Source organism: Lepidothrix coronata, unplaced genomic scaffold, assembly GCF_001604755.1.
Source record: "Lepidothrix coronata isolate B3197 unplaced genomic scaffold, Lepidothrix_coronata-1.0 Scaffold203, whole genome shotgun sequence".
NCBI lineage: Eukaryota > Metazoa > Chordata > Aves > Passeriformes > Pipridae > Lepidothrix > Lepidothrix coronata.
Genome location: NW_016690383.1, coordinates 986,364 through 1,003,405, shown reverse-complemented (window position 1 = coordinate 1,003,405; position 17,042 = coordinate 986,364). Strand labels below are relative to the sequence as shown.

The 17,042-nt window shown below is 40.5% G+C and overlaps 1 protein-coding gene across 2 annotated transcripts; it reads right to left on the bottom strand.

The window, feature by feature from the left end:
* Positions 1 to 319: 319 nt before the first annotated feature.
* On the bottom strand, positions 320 to 16,953 carry INPP5K (inositol polyphosphate-5-phosphatase K). Of its 2 annotated transcripts, XM_017832571.1 has the most exons (14): positions 16,783 to 16,953; positions 14,555 to 14,839; positions 14,225 to 14,332; positions 13,437 to 13,545; positions 10,494 to 10,610; positions 10,000 to 10,172; positions 9,272 to 9,383; positions 8,583 to 8,692; positions 7,966 to 7,992; positions 6,100 to 6,292; positions 5,732 to 5,869; positions 5,154 to 5,237; positions 3,852 to 3,956; positions 320 to 2,811 (listed from the first exon to the last, which is right to left on the bottom strand). In XM_017832571.1, the coding sequence occupies exons 1-14, from the start codon at positions 16,815 to 16,817 to the stop codon at positions 2,695 to 2,697; spliced, it is 1,713 nt and encodes a 570-aa protein (XP_017688060.1). In that variant the 5' UTR covers positions 16,818 to 16,953; the 3' UTR covers positions 320 to 2,694. The 2 variants fall into 2 exon arrangements, with proteins under 2 accessions (XP_017688060.1, XP_017688061.1); XM_017832572.1 differs by lacking the exons at positions 7,966 to 7,992; positions 14,555 to 14,839 and having other exon boundaries at positions 16,783 to 16,951.
* Between the last annotated feature and the right edge of the window lie 89 nt (positions 16,954 to 17,042).

Genomic DNA, 17,042 nt, shown 5'->3' with positions numbered 1-17,042 from the left:
ATACCAAACCCTCCTCAGTGGGGTAAGGGGACAGAAATGCAAAATGACAAGTTCAGTTAATATTGGGTTCGTTGAAATAGGGGGAAAAAAAATTAGATGAATCTGCTTTATCCAAAAGAAAAATAGCATCTGTCCTTACCCTTCTTTTGCAGCCCAAAGCCCTACACCATGTTATTATTGACTGATTTCCACTCTAAAACACTCTTGTATCTGTGCATTAAACATGACCAAAGTTTCCTGGAGAAAGGTTACCATGCACAAATTAATCCTCCCCACCCAAACCAATATGCTCATTCTCAAATCAACAGAGGCCATGTACAACACTTCACTGCCAGGATTTATTTTGGAGGTACATGAAAAGAAAACACATGAGTATAAAAACATTTCCAGTGATTATAACATCCAATTAAAGGTGTTTTAAGAAAGATAAATTTCATCAGAAATTGCATCATTACAGGTCATGGAATAGTTTGAAAAGCTACCATAGGTAACAGTAGTAAACAAAAGTGCCTCTGTGTGCATAATACTGAAGAAAGAAGTACAGTTCTGTGCAGCATCCTACTAAGAAGCAGTTCCAATCCCAGCTGCCGTGGGCATTTTCAGTGAAGTCCTGTGGTTCAAAGGATTAGTTTACAAAATGCAGCTCCTGTGTCCAGTGACAGGGGGTTATCAGCTCCCACACAACAGAAGGGCTCTCAAGTGTCTTGCCCCAGCAAAGTGGCTGCGTGGCTCCCCCTCTGAGCTGCTCCTGAACAGCAGATGCACCCTGCTTGGAAGAAACTGGATCTTGGTCCACAATAAATCACCAGCTGTGGTCTGGAATTCAAAGACCACTGTTCTTTGGGCTCTCCACAGAATCTCCTTGCATGGAGTATGGTAATGGTTACACAAGTGAAATCAGAAACAGAGGACAACTCGAGAACTGCAAGAGTTATTGCAATTCAGCAGGGATTTGTCTGGTGCCCTAATTGCCATGAGAAGTCACATACCTGAAAGATTCAGTGCAAAACAAATTGTTGCGAGACCGGTACAAATGTGAAAACTGTTTCTAATATTGTTCCAAAGTGTAACAGGAATGTACAAACTGTAAACCTCAAGGCAGTGTTAATCCAGGCAATGAACACAGTATCCTCTGAACCTGCCCTCACTACTCACAACTGGGAGCAGTTCCCAACACCAAGCTTTAAGCTGAATATGTCTAAAACCTACAGAGGCCAAGTGTTCCTAACCCCCACTGCAACTACCTAACCAGATAACCTATGTTAGAGCTTCCACAGCATACAAAGACACCTGGCCCTCAAAAGATTTTATACAGTGAATGACACAAGCAAGTAACCGCCAAACACCAAGGTGCTAACTTTCTATCTCAAAACAATCCTGAAAAAAATAAGGCTTTGAGAAAGAGAGCAAAAAGGAGTTGATTCATTTCTGAAGCAGCATTCCAGCATAAACACACCACCATCCTTTGCTCTTCCACTTGAACCAAATTTGCTCTTTTCCATCCCTAACCACCAAGACAGTGACTGGTAACTAACTCTACTTACCATACACGGTAGGTAGCTGGAAGCTTTGTATCTGTAACATGGGAGACTCACAAGTGCTCTTTTCCAGCACTGCAGTCTCAGATTCTGTGGAATGTTGGTGCTTCTTCCAATCCTTTCCAAATATCTCCATTTCCTCATCAAGAAACCAAACCATTTCTGAAGCTAACTACCTTTCAGGTTCCTAAAAGTACATGAAGTTTCTTATTGCATCTCCACCCTCAAGTGCACAGGATGTATTTAAGGTCTAAGCACCCTTTGAAAAACACAAATTTTTAAGACTGATTGCTCTAAATGGAAGAGATTTACAATTTTTATAGCACAGATTATGCCAAATTCTTCACAATCATGGGCTCCTCACCTATGCTAAAGCATTTCTTTCAGAAATTGTGGGATCCTGGTCAACTCTGAGCCAGGGACTGGTATAAAAATGGTGTTATTTTACTTTTTTTAATGAGGGGGAGAAAGGCAATAGGCAAATTGCTTAATTGTTTTATAAAAGAAGAATTTCTAAAAAATCAGGAAAAATACATTTTGATAAATGTATTTCAATTTGGAAAAATTAAAAACGGAAAATCCTACAGAGAGTTCTCAGTAAGGCATGAAGGAAAGGATCTACCAAAGGAGATTTTACACAGTCCAAAGATTTTGTTTTCATGTGACCTGTTGTCACACATGTTTCCCAAAAGGTAATTAGCTTACATTTGAAGGTCAAATAAAATTTCAAAACAAGCTAACTGGCCATATCTAATAAATATTTTAAAATAACTTCATTTAAACTCAAAATTTGGAAATCAATTATTAAGTGGTTACAGCATAGTAAATATTGCATCGTAAATAAAATATCCTCTACAAAAAAGGGAACGAGCCTAAAAATCTATTAAACATGGCAACTTCCTTAGGTTAAATCATTGTATTAGAAATGTCTATCACCTTAAAACATACAGCATTCATTAAGTGCTATTTTTACAGTTCTCATCCAGTGCAAGAGAGTTACTCTCCCCATAATAAAAATATCTGTTTCCACAATAAATTATCTTCCACGAGCTTACAAAGTTTCTGAACAATCCTACCTGTCTTACTCCATCTTCTAAGAGTAAAAGCTTACAATCACTAAGATATAAAGAATCATCTGACTCCTGAATCAGGACCACTAAATGCCCTTCCTGTCTTCAGACTCATCACGTGATTCCAGATCGTCAGGTTTCTGCATCCAACTGTTCTCTTCCTGTGTCAAATCCTTTTCTATTGAAGTTTTGCTGGGCAGAATCTGGGAGAAAAACAAGTTAAAAACCAAATTAACAACTCAAACCCACCGTTTTGCTCTGCACTATCAATATACCATTACATAAAGATGGCTGTCATACTTGCTAAGAATTGAGAAAATTTAAAAATCTAGTAAAAATCCACTAAACTGATACCAAAACATTAAGTGTCATGGAAAAAGAAAGGCATATTGGATGTTGTATCCATGTCCAGCTGACAACCATCCTGCAGAGTCTCTGGTAGATATTAAGCTCAGAGGCAACAGAGATACACTGCCATGTTTCTCACCAAAACAGAGAGAAAAACAGGAACAGTAGCACTGAGATATATCAGCCAGCCCAGTGACTTTCATTACTGTATCCCCAAAGGCAATGCAGCTCCACAGTCTTTTAAAACCCCTTCATCCAACAACAGTGCAGAACTTCTATTTCAATCATTCCACGACACATTAGCACAGCTACGACAGCACGGAAAATTCTGCACAAACAAAATTATTTTGGAAAAACCAGTGCTTGTGCAGAAGCAGCAATGCTTGGTCACTTCACCTTGCTTGTCCAGGTTAAGTGATCCTTTCAGAAATTAAATGAAGCCTGTTAAACAATTAACTTGAGTTCCAGCTGTACTGTCTTTCCCAAATTCAAGTCATTAATATACAGGAAACACTTCTGTGCAAATCTATCACAGAATGGAGCACAAAGAGCTCACTTATAATCTACCAGAAACTGGGCAGCACTTGAGTTCTCATTTTTATAGAAGCTAGAACCTAACATGAGAGCCTGACGTTCCAAAAGTAAAAGCTGAGAGAGAAGAAACCTGTCTTATTTCACTGCTATGTGTTGCCATAACAGCTACTCAAGAGTCTTTTAGCACATCAGCAAATTCTTTTATGGGATGTTAGCCAGGACATATAATTTTTAGAATTCCTTCTGCTGCCACCTCCTCCAGTATTAACACAGTTGCACACATCTATGTTCAGATGCATGTGAAAGCAAAAGAAACTGAAAAGATCACACCAACACTAATCAATGCTTCCAAATACCTTACCTGAAAAGGCTCGCTGATACCAACTATTGTCTGCAAGTTATTGCTATAATAACACAGCAAAAATTCTCCTCCCATAGTAGGTATTTCTGAAGCACTCATGTAAACCTGGCAACAAGAATAAGAACAGGCAATGAGCAACTTCCACAGAAAAAGAAGTTTACAAAAAAATCAGTCTCTGCCATTCAGGACACCTTAAAAATCAGTATTGACTATTTATAAGCAGGTTTTAAAACATAAACTAAAAAGGATGAGGACAGAAATAACTTATGAAACCTTCTGAAAACTAAGTCAAGGGAGGAAAAGGAATATCCTTCACCGTGTTAGCAAGATGAGCTGGTTCAGTGAGAAGGGAGAAGAAAAAGCCCAGAGTGGTTGTAGGGGAAAGGACAAGGCCACGGAGCAGCAGGGAGGGAGTGGAGCTGCCTCCTGGTGGCAACGAGCAGAGCAAAGCACCACCTCGGTTTGCTCCGGTCCTGAAACCACTCCCGTCCCCAAACTGCACCCCACAGTGTCCTGCTAAAACAACATTCATAGTGCTCAGATTTCTAAGCTTTGTATTTACACAATACAATTGGGGTTCCTGTTGTAAACTTGACGCTAACTTAGAAAATCTCTAACGTGAAATAACTGCTTTCCCTTGTCTGGAGAATCTTATCCATCCTTGCACTCCCCGTGTCTCCAAAATTAAATTTTAATTTCTGTTTGTTCAGATAAATATCTCTGGCAACACACCATTTGTATTCCAAATAAGTTTTGTTTGTTTTCAATCACTTTAGGTAATCACTACTAGCAAGCTTTGTAACAGACAGCAGTTTTTACAGAAGGACCAAAACATTCAGTAGTCAAAACACAAAGTCTAAGAAACCTCAATCTGGAGCTGTATCAGGTACCTGGAACTAACTGTGTAAATACTTACAACTGTAACCAAAATAATAAATACTAAGGATACACTGAGCAAGTTGGACAATCAGATGAAAAATACGGCCCATTACTTAATGCAGTGGCAGAAACAGATCAAAATATAAAATGACAGTAGTTTTAGTACAGTGAAAAGTCACTGCAGGAATAAATAGCTTTTTCATCAATTCCCTTAAGCTATATGATCACACTGAGAAGGTGTACCAGACTACCTGAAAATTACTAAGAATTAGGAAGAGGGATTTTAAACAATAATATCGCTCCCAATTAGCTTCAGCTGGGAAAGAGGATACAGAACCCCCCAGAGGAAGGGGATATGGGACAAACAGACCTTCAGTGCTACTCTGTGGGAAACTACATTAGAAAGAAATACAACTGACTTACTTGTTTACTGTCTTTGTTAGAAGAGATTTCATCATCTTCTACCCAAGCATAAGTAACATAATCATTCATATGCCTGAAAGTCACCTGCAGAGAAAGATGCAAACCATCAGCCTTCTGAAGGAAACAAAAAGCATATTACATGGAAAACTCAAAGTTGTGAGAGCTGTTTACTACTTCACTGACGTAATTAAAACACTGCACTTTTAGGATAAAAACATTTTAGGGGCACCCACATAACTTTTGTTTCTCTCACCCTTCCACTAACTTATTTTTGTTCTTTCTTTGCTACATAAATCTCTTGAATTGCAGACATCAGGGGAGGACAACTCCTTTCCATAGCTTCTTTAACATTTTATTTAAATAAATCACCACAGTATCTTAGCAGAGAATCTAAGGGTGTGAAAGAACTCACATCTATGGAGCTAAACTGTCAGCACAGAAACTAACGGTAATCAAGGAGAGACAACTAAATCAGAGAGTTCTGCACTGGCAAGAATCACAATGCCCTAAAACTAGCAACTACCTCCTCCAGTCCCATTCACCATCTTTGCTGAAGAACCATGATATGAGAACATTACCTTGAAGAGCCCAATCCAGTCCCAAGCACTGCTGGGGAGTTCAGGCACTGCGGAGTAGCGGATGATAACATCGTGTTCTGCACTCCACTCACCCTCAGGATTCAGCACGACCAAAGGAACTGAGACAAGAGGCTTCAACTAGGCAAAAGAACAGATTTTAAAGTCAGTCAACTCTGTCATTCAGTTATTCAAGTTATTCTCTGTCAGACCTGCTGTGGGACTCCCAACTGAATGGAAATAAACTGACACCAATTTGCTGCCTTCACTATAAACAGAAGGAAACGGAGATTTTGGTTTAGAAAAGCAGATTCTGTAAGGTAACACTTGGCAAAACAAACTTTTTCTTAACAACATAACTGGGACAGCACCTCAAGCCCGAATGTTCCTGTAACAGGTTTGTGGTCGCTGATGCCATAGCTCATGTGACTGACATAGTTATTCAAAGTAACAAAAATTGTCTGCTCTTCTTCAGAGAATTCGCCTTCTTTTGATGCATTCTGGCAGAGATGTTTCACTCTCCAAAGAATCCTATCAGTCCATGCTGGCTTTCGTTTCTTCTCACTGCAAAAATGCGAGGTAAAAGTGAAATGAGAAGAAAAACAAGTTGGCAAAAGCTAAGAATGCTGTGCAAAATCTACTCAGAGTTCAAAGACAGTCAGATACGTATCAATAAAAGAGGGCAATCGCATTCAAGCTTCATTTTACAGCTCTATTCAAAATGCTTTACAACCAGCATTTCCTCAATTTGAACTCCATTAACCACAGACCAGTTTCATGGGTTTCTGAAAGAGGAGTAAAATGAAGGGGAGAAGGGCATTTCAGTGGGTTAGTCGGCTTCATACAGGAAATGATACTTTCTCCTAAAAAAAAAAATAAATTCAAGAACATTGAGATAATACAGCAACTGCCCCAAGCTTCAAATGTATAGACATTCTGAGAAATGAGGGCATAAACATAAGGAATATGTAGAAGAGTGTGAATGATGTTCAAAATTATTCAAGATGATTGAGGACAAGTTTCTTTCAACAACAAAAAAAGGGGACAAACTTGGGTAGCTTATGGTAATCACAGGTGCCACAGTAATGCTTTATTTAAAAGTTCCTCTAAATTGTACCAGCCTGCATTGCAGGTCTTAAAACAACAGGCTTTCAGAATTCCATGATCAAGAAAGTTGTGCCTGCAGCTGTGCTGTACATCAAACTGTAACCACAATGCAGAGTTTCCTCCTATTCCATATCAGTAACAACAGAAGACACGAGCCTTCCGTGGTTCCCTCTGCAGGGGGAGGAAAACTAAACAGCAACTTCTCTGTATGGATGTGTCACTTCAAATTGAAATGGAGAAAAGATCATACCCTATGGAAGAGGAATTAGAATGGACTGGATTGAGTTCGAACAGTTAATGAGCGGGATGTGTAAGGAAAACTGTCAGTTTTATAACTCTGAATATCAAACCCAATGCCATTTAGTTCAATATTCAACATATTTTTATTTTACCCCTTCCCATATGCAAGTCTGACTCACCTTTAGTAAGGTGGAAAGATTTTAAATGACTAAGGGCCCTTATCCCACTTACTCCAGTAATTATATAAACCGACAGAAATCTTTATGAGCTGCCATATGTCTGCTCTGCTGTGCAAGAAAATACCAAAGAAACAGCTTAAGTTAATACACTCACTATTTTAGAGAAAATGGCAGATTAGATGGGAAACAAAACCTCAAAATTCACACTGAAAAAGTATCAAAAAGTAACAAAATACTGTGGATTTCATTAAAAGCACACTTTTCAAGCCTGCTGATCTCCCCCCATCTGAGCAAAGTCTCTCTGCTTGCTTGAACAGCAGCAGATCACACACAGTATGTGTAAGGACACTTTCTGTTCTTTAAATGAGCCAGTACAGACTACCAGGCTATGAATCATTTGTAGAATGTCTGGGTTCGGATTATTATAAGTCTTTTTTGTTAACTGGATTTACTGCTGGTCTCATTATATATCTTTACACTCAATTAGGGAGTAAAATGTCTTTGGATATAAAGGAATAACATCCAATGTTAAGTGCAACAGCAGAGTAGATAACACTACAGCTTTCAGACGGGTTCAGAAAGTCCCTAAAGAAAATCAGTTGTCTGATTTTCAAATATTTCACAAAAATCAAATCAAAAGCTCAGAAAAGAGCCTTGTTTTGATTCTGAAATATTTATGAAACTACAAAATTCAGAAAGTTCTCTTCTTACTTAAACCAAAACAGGGACTTCTGTTCTCTGGAAGTAAAGAAAAAGATCAGTACAAAACCCCTGTTTGGACAGGAACTTATCCTCCTGTTAAAATATAAGACTAATACTTAACAACAAACTTTAGCATCAGAGAAAAACTTCAGAAACTTAAGATACTACATTTTCAACTTAAAATAATCAGTGAAGACAAATTTACATTAACTTTCAAATACCAGCATACCAAATAAAATGCTTAAACAGAGAAGGAAAACAAAAATTGCAGACAATTACTCTTTTTCTTTTGCTCCTTTCTGACAACCAGTGGGCACTTTTAGCCGTAAACAACAAAATAGAAGTGGCCTAAACAAGTGCTCATTTATTCTGTTAATCCAGTCTTTTCAAAAAGGAAGCTGGGTTGTTTCACTACCTCCCTCATGCAATCAGCAGACTCCAGCTTCATCAGCCAGCAATATTAATTTATTCAGATTTGATCAGTGAACAAGCCTAACAGAGTAGCTCAACAGCCCCAGTCACCCAGTACCTTCAGGAAATTCAGGTTTACTTACTACAGTGATATTTCCCCAAGCCCACACTCACCCCCATATCCCACATCTTAACTCATCTTATTATGCTTTTACCTTGTATCATACACATCCGAGTAAAGGTCAAACTTGTAGGTGGGCTTAAACTGCAGAGGACCCTCTATGAATTCCTTAAGAAATGCTTCTGTCTTTTTGGCCATATTTAACTGCAGAAATAAAAAGTAGTTTTTAAAGTTCACATTTAAAATGCAGAGCTTAAAGGGTGGTTGAGAAAGCTCCTCCAAGAGTTCAACCAGTCAGTTGAACATAATCTGACTGTACAACATAATTGTACAGTCTCAGCCAGTACAACATCTCAGCCAGTACAACATAATTGGAAAGGTAAATTCAGAAGTGCCTCTGTTACTGCCAGAACTCTCGACATGATCTGTCTACAAGTTTTGAGGAAATTATACTCAAAACAAATTTCAGAATAAGGTTCTCTTAAAAATAATTCTTGGGAGGAGAAATCAAGGTGAGGAACAACTGATAAGACATGAAGCTCCAGTCAAACACAAGCACTGTAAAGTAAGAAACTAAACAAAAGCAGAAATAGTTGGCAATTAATTGGGGCTTATGACTGAGAGAAATGAGAGAATGAACAGCTAGACCTGTTCCACCTCATGCCTGCTCTGAGTCTGTGTTCTCTGAAAGAAATTAGAAACTCTAGAGGTAATGTTAACTAACATGTTGTGTTTGTATGCATTAAAAACCAAACCAAAACCCCCCAGACTAAGGCAACATACCTGGTCCTTTTCCCAGAGCAGACTGTAACGCTTGTTATTGATGGATTCCCGGACAAAGTGGATGCCATAGTCTGCTATCCGGAAGTTCAGATCTCCAAACCAGAAGAGAACACTTAAGAAGAAGAAGAAGAAGAAAAAACAATAAATGCAAAAAAAACAAGGAAGATTTATAGGAATCCACTAACACAAGGGAAGAATTCAACAGAATAAAAGCCATTATGCTAATTAGGTGCTCTAATCACTTATATTACTTAATGCAAACAGCTTAAAAACAAACATTAAGTAGTTATAGATAAGCTTACACAGGGACAACCTGCTGCTACATCAAAAATTTGAAGTAATTGAAACAGTAAATTAAGTCCCTTGCACTCTTGCTGCTTGCTCATTACTGCCTGAATATTAACTTCTCCTGAACCTCCTAATGATCTGCATCTCTGAACACTGAACAGCAATCAGAAGGATTTTTGGTATAAACAGGCTTTCTAAAGCTTTCCTGCATGGTTTGTACAGTCTACATGCTAACTAATTTATGTAATTAAAGACGGGAAGAAAACAGCCTTGTAAAACAGATCTCCACCTTTCAGGTTATCTTTTTCCCCCCAGGATTCAGGCTGAAGGGACATTTAAAATAAAAAACGACGGATGAAAAATTCCAAACCCAAAACTCTTCAGTACGTGAGTTCACCGTATAACAGATAAAAAAAACACCAAGTGGGTGAACAACTCACTCGTGCTCCAAGGTACTTGGAATATTCTCTCCTTCAAACTGCATTTCCAGGATTTTCTCAAAGTCATCCAGTCGCTGCTCTGTGTTCTCCATGTGGGCTGGCAAGTGGCAGTTCATGAAGCAGATCGTGTGACCATAGAGGGACATGCGAATGCTGACTCCTCCTTTGTTCCCCTGGGTCGGCAGATCAACAACATTCCCTGAACCTACACTCGAAGCCTCCAAATGTAACTGTTAACACCTAAATCTTGCTACTTAGGTTTAAATCAATACAATTTCATCCTGCAAAAGTTGTTGCCCGTCAGCTAATAAACCAGCAGAATTATGGTCTGTGCAGTGCACTCGCACACACGGCTCAGACAAACGAGTCTCGCTGCTTGTCAGTTTATAAATTTTTAATTGAACCCCATCTCCTCTCTCCCAGCATGAAACCATTTAGAGGCACACGCACCACCATAAGTGACCAGGGCAACCGAGCGTCAGGCCCTTCCTTACCCAGTATCCGTACAGGCCCGTGCGTGTGAACTGGGTGTGGATGTCCCGGATGAAGGGCAGGTGGATGTGCTTCACAAAGATCAGAAGCAGCAACCCCTGCATGCGAACGGAGGAGAGCTGGAAGAGAGACGAAAGAGGGAATGGTCATTTCCAGGGAGGCATTTGGAATAACTTGGGTTTACTCCATAGGAGCTTTCAGGTGAAGAACACCACAGCAGAAGTCATGCAATTCCCTCGCCAAGCGTGGCTTTGATCCTGGGACACAGTAAATGCAGGCACGTTCCAGTGCTGTGAAGAACACATTCCCTGCTTAGAGACAAATCTGATCAATCCCTCAACTAATTAACACAGTTGGAACATCATATTACAAATCTGAATTTGACCTTGCCCAAACCTCTTTAAAGACTTAGCTTCTGCCTCCCCAGCCTCTTGTCTCTATCTTTAAGAATCCTGTTCGTGAAGAACCAAATCCTTGACTTTTCACCTGTAATCTGAATAGCTCACACCTACAAGTCCTCCAACAGCAGCAAGCTTTTCAAACTGAACCATCCTTCAGCAGATCACTAAACATTCTAAATGCCACTAAAACACCTAAGAAGCACAGCAGGTAATTCTAGACATCTGCAAAAACAATGAGCTGCAAACAGCGGCAACTCCTGCCTGCAGTGCCTGTAAAAACTGATTTACCAAACACTGCCAAAGCAACAACACTCAGGGAGCACATAAGACATGGGGGGTTTTTGTGGTTTAGGGTTTTTTGTGTGTGTGGAAATAGTCTAATAAAGATACCCTTCATTAAAAAGTTATGGACTTTACAATGTTCCTGGCATGAGATACAAAATTCATTTTAAGTGTTTGTTTTAATGATTTTAAATTCATTCAAATTTAAAATACAGACATTGAAATATATTAATTGTAGTTCAATTTTACGCTGGATTAACTTAGAAAAAGCCTACTTTAAAATAAAGCCTCCTGTTAAGAACAGCACTGACTATACAACTGCTGGAGAAGTACATACATTCAGCCCAAAATTTAAAATGGAATTCCTCCTTTCCTTGCCTCCATATCTACACAATTAAATTATTTCAGAATGTATGTCAATGTTCACATTGTCCTTGAACCCAACAAAATATTAAACAGTATACTGAAGGGATGGATTGTAATTATTAGATGATGCATAAATATTTCAGTAGCCACCATTCTCCTCTCCATAATTACATTCATGAGATACCAAGATCTGCCAGTCCCGTTGTTATTTGCTTTACTTCACTCTGCTGTGGCCAATCCCCAGACATTTCTCAAGATCCATATGAAACCACCTCTCTCTGCAGGTCTTGAACACTGCAAGACAACAATCCCTCCTCTGTTGGAACCAGCACTAGTCCCACAAACACTTAAAGCCAAATCCAGCAAAGACCTTGCACAGAGGGAACATGATCCTGTGGATGGTGAAAGAATTGACTATGACCAACTTAACACCTGGAAAACAGACCCTGTTACTGAAGGGACATAAAGTCCCAAGGATGACACGCCCACCTCTCTACACCCAACCTCGTCACAGGTCAGCCAAGGGGTAACTGCTCCTCCCCTCCTGGCTAAGTCCTAGGATAACCTCTCCTTGCTGCCTGTTTTGATTCTGACCTGGCCTGACAGCTCCCTCCTATTATTGGAGCTAATCCAGTCCTGCTGAAAGCCATTAGGTGGCAGCATCCATTCATTAGTGTGGCCAAACTGCCACATTTATAAATTGGAATTCAAAATCAGCCAGGCATACCACTAGGAATTCTTTCAACTGCCTGTATGCAGGGCCTGAATGTCAGCCCACAGCCAGATTTTGAATGTTTATCAGCAATGACTTAACCAGAATGAACAATGTGGGTTTCTTCCTTTTTATAATTCCCAATGGGTCCTTTGTTTTGTTTAATCACAATTAAAATAACAGCACGACTGCTGAGTCTGATTAGCATGCAGATAATACAATCATCTCAGCAAAATCACCCTGAAATAATGCTTGATTTAGAAAATCAATACAACATTCAAAAGGCTTTTAATTTCTCTTTATTAGAGAAATTCAGGATATCCTCCTATGTTTATTGTTTCCACTATTAAAATAGGCAGCACTTTAGCTGGTCTTATGCCCCAGATATTACCCAAATATCTTGTCCTTCAAACTACCATATAATGTTGTAGGTCTTCAATCAAATCTGAAGTCCTCAGATAAATACACATACCCACTAAAATCCTGTTTTACGTATATGCAATTTATTTTCACCTGCAAACAAGTTGGAAAAAAAAAAGAAAAGAAAAAGGAACCTTAGCAATCTTAACAAAAATCACTGCCATTGCTTGGGATATTTATAGTGCAAGACTACATTAGAAACATCACAATGGAGTTCCCCAATATTGCACAGAGCAAGAAAATGTTCTACAACAAGAGACAGACAGAGATATTGTGGCCACAAGAGATATGCTGTTGAGTGTAAGTTCACATCACATTTCATTTTAAATAATCTTCATGACTCTGTTCCTTGAGAGTGTGTTCTTACTAAGACAGGAGTATTTCTACTCATCACATGATTCTGCAACACCTGCCCTTGCCATTGTAGCTGAGCAGCTTCTTGTTGTGTGTCATCTGAGCTGCAAAAGCATCAAAACTGCCCAACTATTCCAAATGAGACATGAAAAACCACATGTCCAGTTTTTACTGCTAAAATTAAGGACAATAGTATTAATAGAGAAAAATTAAAACTGCCCTTATCAACAAAACAGGAAAACACAAGTGTGATGACAAATCACTTCTAATAAATGTGGAAGTGACTGACACCTGCAAAAACCACCGTCAACTAATCTTTTATAGAGAGTTTGAGGAAAAGAAAATCTGAATGGAGCTGGGAAAGACACTTTCCTTCAGTGCTGTGACACTGAAGAGATGTAAATAATTACCTTGATGTATCCCAAGGGAGACAATACAGTCATGAAAAAAATGCTCCACGGATCATCAAATGCCAAGTCAGACAGAAAATTGGTGATTTTTGAGTTCACCTCCTGTAAGCTGAATACATCACAATTATTCACACTGTACCAGTTGGTTTCAACACAATTCATATAACCTTTGCAGAACACAGATCACAACACCCTAAGCTTAAGTCAGAAATTTCTTGCTGTTCAGTTTCTCACTCACAAGCAGTTCAACCCACCCACAGCTCTAACACATCTAACACCAAGAAAAACAAAGTTAAAGGAGCTTATATACACATGAAGGCAGAGTTTCAGGTTCTAGATATGACAAATAACCTGTCAGGACTTCAAAATTTCAAGAAAGTTTGGAAAACACAATGGCAGATTATGCCCAATAAGCTTCCACTAATTTCCTTAAAACATGCTGAATATTGCATAACTGTCATATCAAAATGAACATGCCTTTACCTGATAACAAAGCAAACAGCAGCCAAAACATTTTGTCTGTTTGGAAAAAAGATATTCCACGTTTTGCCACAAAATAGCAGCATAAAGAAGAGAAGCTTCTCCTGCTATAAATCACCTTTGTTGTCAGTTAGTACTCAGCTAGTTAGACTAACTAAGTTAGTCTTCACCTTCTGGTAGTGATAGCGTTAAACCATCTCCCAGCCAGTGATTCACATCACACAGTCCTCCCAAAACAGACCATAACCTGTTGAGACTTGGCAGTTTTGCAATAAACTTACAAAGCAAGTTCTTTAATATATACTTACCCTATAACGTACATATCCATAGTCGGGCCCAGTGAATTGAGCTGAAGCAAACTAGTGACATCCGGAGGTGGAGAAGCTGTGCCCACATTCCAGGTAACTAAGTGTAGTCTACAAACAAACAAAAATCACACAAAAGCATTGCTAAAACTGAAGCGTGGACAGGCAACCAACCCTAAGAACGCTCTGATTTCCCCACAGAATTCCTGCCTGCGGAAAACAAAGATTTTCTGTCACTTTTCATCACTCAGAAACCTCTTTGCCAGCTAAGCCTAAAAGAAAAACCCCAACGCCGCCAGAAGAAACAACCAGCTGGGGGGGGGGGAACAAAACCTGAACTCTTGCCACTTCAGCTTTTTCCCGCAGATGAGGAAAGCTTCATCTAGGGTGCGAGACACTTCCTTGTGGATCTCATCGTCCGAGCTGACGTCCTCCACACAGGCCATGAGGTGGGCTACTCTCTGCCGGAGCTGCAGGCGGCCGCTGGAGCCTGTGCTGCCGACGCTGCCGGAGCGGCTGCGGAAGTTGTGCGGGCTTTCCAGATCGTTCAGGGAGAGCCCCTCGCAATGCTGAGACGCATCCTCGCCGCTGAGGGATGCCATCTGCTCAAAATCAAACCTGCCCTCGGAAGGACTGGCCCATTAAAATCCCAAGTGCATAAAAAAACCAAGTGGAATTCAGCATCGCTTCTAACACAAAAGGACAAATGTAGGTGCAGCGACGCTGGGAAAAAAAAAAACCCTCTGGCCTTGCCACCGCGCTCACTGGGTTGTTACAAAAGCTGCAATCACGTCCTACCACACACAGGGAATTGTTTCTTCATAATAGATTTAATGTGGTTTAATTATATAAGCTCAAGATTTAAAAGAATTTATTGTTGATTTGAATCGATCATGTGCCTGTCTGTAGGCAAGAAGAAATATAATCCTCGGCTCCCAAACATACAAACTTCTGACCAAAACCAAGCAAAGTTACTGCTCCTCCTGAGCACTGTCAGAAACATTTGCAGGTCATAGAACTCGTCTGTTGGTTTCTTTACAAGGTGGTGATTTCAATGTCAGAGCTCATAAAAAGAGATTCACTCAACCATCAGTCTTGCTACATGTCAGACTGACTTAAAAATACAATAAATGTTAATTTTCCATCCATCTTAAAGGCCTTATAAACATTGATAATTAGATAGTGAATCCCACCAATATATCCATTATTAAGACTGTATTTTTATCCCCCAATCAGCTCAAGGTGACACACAATGTATGTGGAAGAGCTGGAAAGTGACCTTGCATACCACACTGAAATGATCCATAATTTCCCTCACTAACAGTTTCTCTTTGTAAGACTATGCTGAAGTCAGTTAAAAGCTATTCTAAAATGAGTTTACAGGGGAAAAAAAAAAAATGTAGGTACACTGCAGATCTAATTCTGCCATCAGAGTATCACTTGGGAACACTCTCCAGTTACTAATTTTGTAAGACAATTACCTGATTAAACAAAACTGAAATAATATTGAAGCCATCAGTCATTACTGACAGAAATTCAATTCTTCAAAGTGCCCAGTGACTACAGTACCGATAAGAACACAGACTGCAGGGGCAGAATTTACACCAAAAGCAAAAACACTTGTAAAATTTTTAAGAACATCCTTAATTATGCAGTTTCACTGTGGGGCCATACAAGCACTGCCCACAGTCAGGAGGGGGGATTTGAGTGATGCCCATTTCCACCTGATGTCACAAACACAGCTTGTACCACAGGGAGGATTTTACTCATGGCAGGGGTTTGGGACATGATCTTAAAGGTCTTTCCAAGCCAAACCATCTTGTGATTCTATGAAACCATCCTGGAAGCTCCCAGTCCCACTGGAGCAAAGCTTCAGTGCACTTTCTGCAAACACTGTCCTAAATACAAGCAACGTACTGAAGTTATTTAAGAGTCACCGACTCCTCAAATGATTCAACAGTAGAGAATTTTTTAGGGTCAGAGTGTTTATAATACCACCTTCAGATGATTTTTAGGATCTTTGAGCAAATGCTAGTGCTTGTTGGTTTGGTGTTTTTAATTTTCGTGTCACAGTCACCCAACCACCCTCTAAGCAGGTTTCTGTAGCCTGCAGGACATCGCTTACTGACAGGGGGAAAACACAACATACAAACATCGTGAAAGCAGAAGCCAAAGATCTACTCAAGCTCCTTCTTCCTCACAAAAAGCGACAAGTTCGAGACGCCCGGTACGTTAGGGACAGATAATGTCCATAATGTAGCGCAGACGCCCGTGCCCTCATTACACACAACGAGGGCTCTGGGGAGCCCCGGGGACCCAGCAATGCCCCATAAGCCTCCCTGAACCACCCCAGCACCGGCCTCCCAAAACAGAAAATCGGCTTTTCTCCTCTCTTTCATATGACTGCGCAACGCCGCCAATTTTGTGATACCCCCCCTCCCCCCGGCTAATAAGCACAAACACAAGTTTCGCTAATTCTCGGCTAATTTACGTAACCGCTTGGCTACACTTTTCGGAGGAGCTGCCCTCAGACCCGCTGCCCCTCCGCGCCCACCGCTCACCTCAGCTCCCTCACGGGAGGGCCAGCGAGCTCCATGCCCGGGGGTTCCCGCAGGGAAGCGCTGCCGAGGGGACGGGGAAGGGGACGGCGAAGAGCCCCCGGGTCCCCTCACACGGCCCGGCCCGGCCGCGGCCTCCGCGCCGCCCTCAGCGCTCCGACACCATTGGCGCGCGTGACGGGGCCGGGACAGCGCCGCGCCAGGGCGCCCCCAGGCGGGCGGGAGGACCCGCGGCAGCACCGAGGGGAACCATTTCTTCCCCC